General features: G+C 38.7%; 1 protein-coding gene across 1 annotated transcript; it reads left to right on the top strand.

Annotated features, from left to right (window-relative positions):
- The first annotated feature begins 8,674 nt into the window (after positions 1–8,674).
- On the top strand, positions 8,675–10,658 carry LOC110921700 (gibberellin 20 oxidase 1-D). The gene is made up of 3 exons (XM_022166049.2): positions 8,675–9,303; positions 9,695–10,016; positions 10,198–10,658. The coding sequence occupies exons 1-3, from the start codon at positions 8,756–8,758 to the stop codon at positions 10,477–10,479; spliced, it is 1,152 nt and encodes a 383-aa protein (XP_022021741.1). The 5' UTR covers positions 8,675–8,755; the 3' UTR covers positions 10,480–10,658.
- The last annotated feature ends 666 nt before the right edge of the window (positions 10,659–11,324 follow it).

Here is an 11,324-nt window from a genome sequence, read left to right on the forward strand (position 1 = left end):
GCAACATAAGAGTGAGAGCACAAGTGTGTGCTAGAGAGAGAATGGAGGTCTGAGACCTCACCGGGAGAAATCACCACTTGGTTTCTCCCCGGATGTATACTTCTTTGGTATTAGTTCGGTTGTCATGTAACCGGGCCGACTTGTAATGTTTACTACCGGATTAATACAAAGTTTGTTATGTTTATCCTCTCTTATCTCTTCCATCTTTGAACATAAACAGAAAATCACGGTTTCGGTCCCGAAACCTGGACCTACAATTGGTATCAGAGCCATGGTGCCCGATTTAGTAAAACTAACCGTTTACTAAGTCACATGTGCTCTAGATCTGTGATTTTTGTGGGTTTTTGTTCAAGATGTAAAAAAGGTGAAAATGAGAAAAACCCAGATCTGGACCCGGATATCCAGATCTGTGCTAAACCGGGTGTTGGGTTTTATGTCTTTCTCTAAAATACTCAAGTTTTCTTCATCAAAACAACGTGTACAAGTGTTTTCGTCGGATCTGCAGATGAACAGTCCTCCGTGTTCTTGATGTTCTTGACAGCTTAAAATTTCGAAAGATGCTGTTTGTCCTCGAAAGATTGAACAGTTTTTCGAAGGATGAAACAAAATTCAAATTTCAAATTTTCATGCTTCGAAATTTGCGAAAGTTGGTCACCTACCACATCAACTTTTCTGACACCTGTCGTACTTTCTGTCCTTGTGTCAGGACCATCGAAGGATAACTTTCGACCTCGAAAGATCATCCTTCGATCAAGGAGATTCGAAAGATGAACAGGGGTGCTCGAAAGATCATCAGTTCTTCGAAGGATCAAAAGGTTCTTCGAAGGATCAAAAAGACTTCGAAGGATCAAGTCTGAGGTGTACGAAGGATCAGCCATGTCCAACTTCGAAAGATGCTCGAAAGATATGTGACATGTGCTCGAAAGACTTCGAAAGATCATCTTTCGAAGCTGTCTTGGTGTTTATCTTTCGTTTGATGCAGATGTTTCGAAGGATCCAGGTGTTGTGGAATTTTATGAACTCAGACAGTGTGTTGGGGTTAATCATTTAATTCACTTGGAGTCGGGTCGGGTGTTCGCAAGGATTATTCATACCGGGCTTCAAAGTTTCAACATCAAAATTCGTACGGGATTTGGGAACACGCGGGGTGATGCAGCATGATGAACACAAGAGATGATGAAGACTTGATGTTTGAAAATGTGGGGTAGTCACGGTTACCGATGCAATGACAAATATGGTAACGCGACTATTATGGGCCAAACACAACAGTTCCGCTTGGTGGAGGGAATTGGTGAATATTTGACGACAGTTTCTTTGAAGTGGAAAGAATCTGTTAAGGTTTAGAGATTTTGCCAAAGAAATGGGGGGATAAAAATTTTTTCATTTGTTGAATTTCTTCGGTAAATCTCTAAACGCAATCTCAGGTGGTAGAGTTTATGATCTTCTGGTGATTCAAACGGTTCAGCGTGGAATGTTTTGCACAGACACTTGAAGATCAAGACTTGATGCAGTTGTTTAAGAATGGAACCTTTATCATATGCCGGTTGGAGTTTTGGAAGATCAGCGGAAGATCGGTCAATTGATCCTTTTGAGGAAATTGCACAACACTCAACACGGATACGCGTACTTTGAGGGGGAAATCTTATACAATGAGCATCAGGATGCTACTTACCTGGATCATCGGTCAAGGGGGAATTTGTCTACACAGAGAAGATGAATACTTGGCTGAAGATTGATTGCAATTGCATTTTCAGCATTCGACAGCAACGGACAAGGGGGAATTTGTTGATGCAGATTTTGTGTCCGATGCTTGTCGAATAGATTAGTTTTATTTTATGCTGAATTTGTAATAGTTAGTGAAACGGTCAAACGAACGTGTATAGACCCGCTCGTTTGAAGTGGTCAAACGAGAGGGTTGTTGGTTTGACTGTGTGTGTGTGTTGCTAGACAAAGTTGCTGTGTTGTCATTGGTGTCGAAGGATAAGGCATCGAAGGATTATGAATATCCTTCGATGAGCTCGAAAGATACCCATCGAAGGATGGACCTCGAAGGATATCGAAGGATATCATTCGAGGTATGTGAGTATCTTTCGAAGACTGTCTGATCGAAGGATGATGTTTCGACCAGTCAGTCTGATCCTTCGACCTGCAGTGTTTGTTTTGGTATAAATACCAACACTTTGTCATTTGCAACATAAGAGTGAGAGCACAAGTGTGTGCTAGAGAGAGAATGGAGGTCTGAGACCTCACCGGGAGAAATCACCACTTGGTTTCTCCCCGGATGTATACTTCTTTGGTATTAGTTCGGTTGTCATGTAACCGGGCCGACTTGTAATGTTTACTACCGGATTAATACAAAGTTTGTTATGTTTATCCTCTCTTATCTCTTCCATCTTTGAACATAAACAGAAAATCACGGTTTCGGTCCCGAAACCTGGACCTACAATTGGTATCAGAGCCATGGTGCCCGATTTAGTAAAACTAACCGTTTACTAAGTCACATGTGCTCTAGATCTGTGATTTTTGTGGGTTTTTGTTCAAGATGTAAAAAAGGTGAAAATGAGAAAAACCCAGATCTGGACCCGGATATCCAGATCTGTGCTAAACCGGGTGTTGGGTTTTATGTCTTTCTCTAAAATACTCAAGTTTTCTTCATCAAAACAACGTGTACAAGTGTTTTCGTCGGATCTGCAGATGAACAGTCCTCCGGATATCCAACTCTGGTGATGATCATGTGGGTGAGACATCTAATGTTTCAGATGATATTGACATTGATGAACTCTTGGGGGAAGCTGTAGCAGAAACTCAAAGAAGATCTATTCTGGTGGATCAAGCTGCTTACTCTTCGTCTTCTCTCCATTCAGCCTTTATGGCTAATGTCGACGGTTCATCAAGTCAGGTATGTGTCGATGAACCCACTGCTGTTAATTGTGATGAATGTGCTAGGTTGCATGCTAGATGTGCTGATCTTGAGAAAAGTATGTCTGAGTTGCAAGGCAAACATGATGCTTTACAAGCTAGTTTGTTTGACTTGCAAGACAAACATACTACTGTGAATGAGAATTTGAGTGACTTGCAAAGTAAGCATGACGCTTTGCAAGAAAAATATGATGTGACCTTTCTCCACAATAAGAAGTTGACTGTGGATCTCTCTAAATGCACAGAAGCCAACATGTTTTATGAAAACCATGAAAAAGAATTTAAGTCAGTAATTGAAACATTAAAGAAGGATAAAACTGAACTGACTAAAATGGTTTCAAGAAAACAAACTGATATTAATTTGTATATATCTCGCCTTGAGAGTATGCAAAAAGAGATGGCTTGTGTGAAAACCGAAAGTGATGCGATCCAACTCAAGCTAGACAGTTATTTGAGTTCTAGCTATGTGTTAGATCACATCATTGACGTTCAGAAGGAAAAGAGAGATGTCACATGCATTGGCTACAAGAAGTGTCCACCACCAGTGAGACATAATTATGATGCCATGCCTGATGAAGAGGACAGGGTTTTCTTTGAACCTTCTGTGCCTCTAGATGTTAAGGAGTTTGCTGCAGGACTCGGATACCAAAAAGAAGTATCCTCAGATTCAAATGTGTCAGCAGATACATCTGTAACTGCTGAACAGAAACAGGATCCTCCAGTCGTGATTGAGGATGCTGATTCGTCTGATGATGAATCTGATAATGCTGTCCCAGCAAAGTCTGATGCGGTAGTCAAAAATGAGGACATACCTCTTGAGAATCACATTCTATGTGATCCCCCTGCAAAACCCGCTAAGACTGTTGCAATCGAGTCCTCGTCTGAAAAAGAGTCGGAGGGTGTGAACTTGCTGTACACTCTCGTTGGTAATGATAAAATCTACTCTGACAAAGATTTTCCTATTAAAAATGTTAATCAATCTTTAATAAGTAAAGTCTTTGAAGATTCGACAAGTAAGTTTTTGGGAAAGACAGGACCACGTGTTACAGTTACACAGTGTCCTCCAATCCCAAGGGCTGAAGTTCGAAAACAATTTGGCAACAAGAAATTACCAGCAATGCCAAAACAGCAAAATCACACCAAGCCCAAAGGAAAGGCACCGGCTCAAGTCCAGAAGAAGCCGAATCAAAAGAAGAAGAAAAATGTTAACTTTGTGAAATCGACGGGAACAGACAAAATTGAAACGTTTGAAAATAAATCTAACTTAGATTTTGTCAAGAAAGCTACTGTTTTGAAAAGAAATGAACAAAACAGTTCACAGCCTAGTACCTCGGGTTCACAAAGTTCAACATCATCGGCTAAGAGAACACATGATGCTTCGGGGATTGTTGAACGAAGATATTGTTTTGAGTGTGGAACAATTGGACATATCATTCGAAATTGTCCATATCTTCATAAGCTGAAAGCAAAGGTTGATGATCCCCGTGAACAAAATCATGCCGCCCAAGAGAATAGTAAAGGCAAACAGGGCGAAAACAAGAAAAAGGTTCGGAAGATAAACCTCGTGAAATCAAGAGGGACTGATAAAATTGATACTTCCAAAAACAAATCCAATAAGGATTTTGTTAAACAAAGTAAAATTTTGAAAAGAAACAGTCAAAACAACTATACACAACACACAAACGGTTGTGATGTAGGACCAAGTACCTCAAGATCACGAAGTTCATCATCCGGCTATTGCAGTTATGATACTCCGAGGTTTGTTGAGCGGAGATCATGCTTTGAATGCTGTGAGTATGGGCACATCATTAAGAATTGTCCATATCTCACCAAAAGAAAGACAAAAATTGATGCCCCCCATGGTAACAATTACCATAAAAGATCTGTTTCACCAAAACAGGACCCTCGTCTTGTTAAACAACGAGCAAAGAAACAGAAAAAGAAACAAAGAAAAGAAGTTGAAAAGTTTTTAAAACCGGAGATTATCCAAACAAAATCTGTTAAATCAGATGTTAAACATGAAAAACAGAAAGAGATTTGGATACCAAAACCGGTAACTGTTTCAGGGGGAGCTACATCAATTCCGAATCATCGGGAAATGGATGTTACAATTCTCGATGATGACGGACGACCCAAGTCTGTGAAGGCTTGGGTCCCACTCTCCAACTAATCTCTGAGTGAGTGTGCAGGAAGTTCCAGGAGGAACTATTGATAGTCTTAGGATTGTTGATAGTGGAATGTCCTTGCACAAGATAGGCGACAGAAGAAATTGTTGCCTTTGATGGAGAGAGAGGAAAGAAAAAGAGAATGTGTTTGAATGAAGTTGCAAAATTCGACCAACTGAAGAACGTGCCAAAAATTTGGTCATTCTGGTTTTTGATCGGGTCCACAGGAACGAATGAAGTGAAATGTGTGTCGATGCCTTTGCATGGATTGAACATCCGCACACCATTTCTGAAAGAGAAAGTCAAGACCTTCGCTGGTACAATGTGGAAGACCAGCCGGACCCGGAGGTTTATGAGCTTGTTGCTGTCAAGAGATTTTTCAGTAGTTGCAAATTCGACCTTGAAGTCCACACCGGATGGATATCCAGTTGGGAGAGTGCTTAGATTCCTTGCAATGCACGGAACAGTTGCAGGATACGCCTCTAAATTCTTAATCTCTCCTATACTTGTCGATATTTTAGCTGCTCTGTGAATTGTTATTATCTCGTACAGCACTCTTTGACCTGACACGTTGATCTCGGATATCACCTCACACGTGATTGTTTCAATATGAAACTCATCAATGTTGTCAAGGTCCGCACCGCTTACCGACCTGCCAACTCATTTTTCCAAAATTTGTTAAGTCTTTTCGGATAAAACTTAATTTTGGTAAACGGCATTAAGGTCAAGCACAAGAGTAAACCAACATCGGAAAATCATTTTTGTAAATACCTTTGTGTTTTTAAATTTATCTTAGTTTGTTGATTTTAGGGGGAGTAAATCCAAATATCTGAAAATACAAAAACATCGAAAAATTTCAAAAACACAAAAACAATAGAAAAACAAAAATGAGTTTCCTGGCGAGCAAAAGAGAAAATGATAGTACATCAGTGGTCTATCCAAACCTCTCTAAACCTTAAATGCAAAACGATAAGCAGCTCTATATAAGATGTATCGGTAGGCTCACAATCATTTTAAAGTGTGCAGGGTGATATAAATCTTAATCGACTGAAGATCAGGTGGGAACCATTCATTGGCATATGGTCTTAGTACCGAAATTTCGTTTGATAGATTGCCGAGGTTCTGAGATATTCGGTCTTTATGCTGCTTATCATCTGGGTATCATGGTTGTATCTTTTACCGAAAAATAACGGGGACGCAAGTCTAGATCTTCCATGATACTATACATACGTGTACATATTGCATACTGCATTCGACCTCAATAAGTGATAAACAATCACATGTCCAAATCAAATAAGTGATAAAATATCACATTTTATCCGGGTGTCAAGTTCGTCTCTCTGCTGTACGGAAGTACTGACCTGTTCACGGACTTGCACCTGTGCCCTCATGCATACGAAAATCAAGTTCCTCATCAATAAGTGATTATATCACAAAGGACTTGTTTTCAAATCAAAATAAGTGAGTATCTCACAATTTATACGGTCAAACAGATGATAATCGGTATACTCACCGGTAAGATGAACCCTCGTGCATACCTTGATACGGGAATGTGTCGTGATGTGGATGAACACCGGTCGGTAAGTATAAATCATACATTAACGTATCCTCTAAACATGATTACATCTGATAAGTTGAGCTTAAGTGGACAACAATACCGATAATTGTTATAGGATGCTTATCTTAATATTAACTAACTGAACAACAAGAGTGTTTTGGCATGACCGTACACTGATATGATTCTCTTACCCTCGAAACTCGCAAAAAGAATGTTTGTATATATTTATTTACTGCTTAACCTTTATTAGTTCTTTTAAACAGTTTCATCGTTTGGTGCATATCAGCACGACATTAGCGGTGATGTCGTTTGATAACACTCAAAGGATTTTAAATTGTTGTCTTTTAATTTCACAAATACCAAAAAGATTTTAGGCTTGTTTTAATATAAACTTTATAAAAGCCAAAAAGATTTTATTTCTGCTTTATTTTCGATCGTACGATGTTGGAGCTCAAGTCTTCGTTACCTGAAACCTGACTGAAAACCGAACTGACTAAATCTTCATAAACGGTCGAAATTTGCATGTTTTGAAAGTTAAAAACTAAAATTGACAAATTTTATTAAACTTTCAAACTGTCGGACGGTGTTTGATTATGACATGGTCATACGTGTGTCATTTGTTTATGCTAACTATATTCCAAGCAGTTGTTCTCATTACGCGTTTAGATTTCTTGCATGTGCAGATTCTAAAGGCTAGGAGAACATGGTCGATGACGAGCTTTGGAATGAAGACACGAAGGCACTCAATGAATGAAGATGATCGAGTTGCCGCTGGCCATCATCATCACCTCGAAGGATCTTACTTCATAAAGTTAAAGTATTTCACGAGCATAACTCAAGGGGGAGCTTATGTTAAGGGGGAGTTTGTCAACACACTTCCTACATGATACGGGTAGTTTGTTGATACACTTTCTACTTTCAAGACGTGAAGACTTTGAAGACCCTCCGACATTGAAGACATGATAGGACATCAGAGTCTTGAAGACTTGAAGACCAAAGACCGTCGAAGTTCAAGACGAGTCTACACTTTTAGAAGAACAAGACAAAGATTAGAGATCAAAGACAAAGCTACAGCCAAGGGGGAGTTTGTTGGTGCACTTGTGTCTGTACTTTGTCTGTATTCGGTCTGATATAAACGATGTCCTGATTTGTATTGTAAGTTGACCAAGTCAACCATCCTCCGGTTTGACTTGGACAACATTTGAAAGATGTTCAGATCGAAGGATAGCCTCGAAGGATACACCTGATCCTTCGAGGTGATCGAAAGATATGGTTCGACCATGGTTCGACCATTAGACCTCGAAGGATGATCCTTCGAGGTCCATGCTGATCTTTCGTATGAACTGTGATCGATAGATGATCCTTCGGACCATCTATCAGATCCTTCGATCCAGACCTGCTGAGCTGGGTATATATACCCATGCATGTGTTGAGTTTCGGTGGACTGACACACAGACAGAAAGAGAGAGTATTCTTTGAGAGCATTCTGTCCAAACTCACACACACATCTTAGAGAGTTTATAGAACACTTCTGTAAACATTGAGCTTGTAACCGAACCCTCATTGCATTAATACAAGTTGTGTTAATCGGTGAACTTGTGTGTTTGTTTCTCTACTTGCTACTAACTCGGTTTGCTTGCTAGCTTGGATTCCGCACTCGCTAGTAGGTTTGTATAACAAGGTTTAGGTTCGTAATCCTCCGCGAAAAAGGGACCTACACGCATGAGTATACGTATATACATGTACATACATTATATGATATATGCATGTAATGTACCTATCTATGTATGCAAATGTGTTTTTTACGTGTGTGGAAAGAAAATAAAAAGAAATGGGAAATATTGCAAAAGAGTAGCCTACAAATATTCCTACTTTTGTTGAATGAATTGCCAAATGAACGGTCTTTGGCTTTTTCTCTTTCATTCTCTCAAACTTGTTTCAAATTCTCTTTCATTCTTTTTCTTAACATCTCTCTCTCTCTCCTCCAAACACATATGTACATAGAAAACATGTGTATATATATGGATTGATAGTGAATATCACAGAGTCATATGAACTATTTGAGTAAAATCTAGATCTTGTATTAATTCACTTCCCTCCAAAAAAACCAACAATGTCTTCTGTTCTTCCTTCACCATCACTTTTAATTAACAAAGAAACGAAATTTAGACAAAACCATTTAACCTTTGATGCATCTTTTCTTCAGAATGAAACTAGCATACCCCAACAATTCGTGTGGCCAGAGGAGGAAAAGCCCCGCCGCGAGCCACCACCGCCGCAACTACATGTTCCTCCCATTGACCTTAAGGGTTTCTTCACCGGCGAACCACTCGCTGTGTCCAATGCAGCTCAATTAATTGACTCTGCGTGTCGAAAGCATGGGTTCTTTCAAGTTGTTAACCATGGTATTGATTCTAGGTTAATCAATGAAGCTCACAAGATCATGGATCTTTTCTTTGGAATGCCACTTTCTGAGAAGCAAAGGGCTCAAAGAAAACTTGGAGAGTATTGTGGATATGCTAGTAGTTTCACTAATAGATTCTCTTCCAAGCTTCCATGGAAAGAAACACTTTCTTTAAGGTATTCTGCGGATCCAAAATGCTCAAACTTAGTTCAAGATTACTTCTTGAATGTGATGGGAGAAGACTTTAGCTATATCGGGTACCAAAACTTGCACTGACCTCTTAATTTATTTAGGGATTGGCTAAACGTACCTAATCCTCCTATTTTTTTTTTTCATCATACACACTAAAAAACTTGCACTAACCTCTTAATTTATTTAGGGATTGGCTAAACGTACCTCATCCTCCTATTTTTTTTTTCATCATACACGCTAAAAAACGTTAAATCAAACGGATTGTTTTTGTTTTAACATGTGAAAGGAGGAAATATTAGTGATGTTACAACTTAAGAAGAGGTATGACAAGTAAAAATAAAAGAAGGTGGGATATGTTTAGCACAACCTATTTATTTATTCATCATCAGTTTTTTAGCAGTCAATGCACATACAGTTTTACACCTAGCTAAAAACCATGTTAACATTGTTATTTAGGAGAGTTTGTCAAGAATATTGTGAAGCTATAAGCAAACTATCTATTGATATCATGGAGCTGCTAGGAACGAGCCTAGGAGTTGGTAAATCCCATTTTAGGGACTTCTATGAAGAACACGATTCAATTATGAGATTAAACTACTATCCGCCTTGCCAAAAACCCGATCAAACACTTGGAACCGGTCCTCATTGTGATCCAACATCTCTTACTATTCTTCATCAAGATAATGTCGGTGGGCTTGAAGTTTATGTGGACGAAAAATGGCACTCTATTGCTCCATGTTCAGAAGCTTTTGTCATTAATATTGGAGATACATTCATGGTAAATATAAACAAAAAAGCAACTAGATATTTTTAAGATAATTCGAAAACCATGAGATAAGCAACTTGATATTTTCAAGATAATTTAAAAACCATGAAATACAAAAATTTTTAAAGTTACTCCTTAAAAGTTACTACTAAGCATATTTATCACTAAGCTATGTTACGGATTCTTTTCACAGGCACTGTCAAACGGATTATACAAGAGCTGTTTACACAGAGCGGTTGTGAACAACCATACGCCAAGAAAGTCCCTCGCGTTCTTTCTGAGTCCGAAAATGGACAAAGTGGTATGTCCCCCTAAAGCGTTGGTCGAAGACATCAATAACCCGAGAATATATCCAGATTTTACATGGTCCACTTTCCTTGAGTTCACTCAGAAACATTATAGAGCAGACATGAATACCTTTGAAGCCTTCTCAAAATGGCTTCAGAATGGAAGAAAATGCATTTCAGAACTATAGTGGAATATCTAATTCCGCATCCAGTTTCGGTTTTGTACAAAGTCAATAATCCTTTAAATATCAGTCAATCTACGCAAGATTATGCAGAAAAAAACATGATGCTTGGTTTGTTTACATGGGCAGATGTGCACTTCTAAAGTTAAAACAAAATATTTTCAATAAGATTATGAATGATATTATCAGAGTCTATATCAATACCTAATAATTAAATAAGTAAATGGTTCACATATTACAATTCTGTTAGCTTAAGATTTTTTTGTGTCGTTCCTATCATTTCACCCCCTTCATATCTTTTATTTTTGTAAATTTATATGTTATATCAAATATCATTTTATAACTCGTATATATTTTGATAGTTGTTGTGAGGGGGAAAGAGGAAAGGTATAGGCTTCTAATTTTTATTTTGAATGGCAAAGAATCTCTAGTATAAACCCACCTGTTCGGGACCATATCCAAGGTCAACTCCTCGACCATCATGAGACCATGCCTCCCGATGCGCGGGAACCGGATGGAATCCGTAAACCCTCGCCCCCGTCAGGTTCGAACCCGAGACTAAAGCCTCAATTCGTCGCTTCACCCATATGTCCCTCGAAAATGGTCCAAACAAGAATCGAACATGTGTTTTCACTAGGAAGGACACACCAATTTACCACTAGACTAAGTTCTCAAGAGATACATAGGTTTCTAATATAGTATTATCAAATAACAATAGAAAGAACCGTATAATAAAGTTATGGAAAAACGTGTGTGTTTCTTATTTATTAGAGATTAGGAGCCAATCAAGTAAAAATAATTGTGTTATGGTAAAACCACACACTAAACGAAAATGGTTGTATCATCTCTTC

The sequence above is a fragment of the Helianthus annuus genome, chromosome 17, assembly GCF_002127325.2.
Source record: "Helianthus annuus cultivar XRQ/B chromosome 17, HanXRQr2.0-SUNRISE, whole genome shotgun sequence".
NCBI lineage: Eukaryota > Viridiplantae > Streptophyta > Magnoliopsida > Asterales > Asteraceae > Helianthus > Helianthus annuus.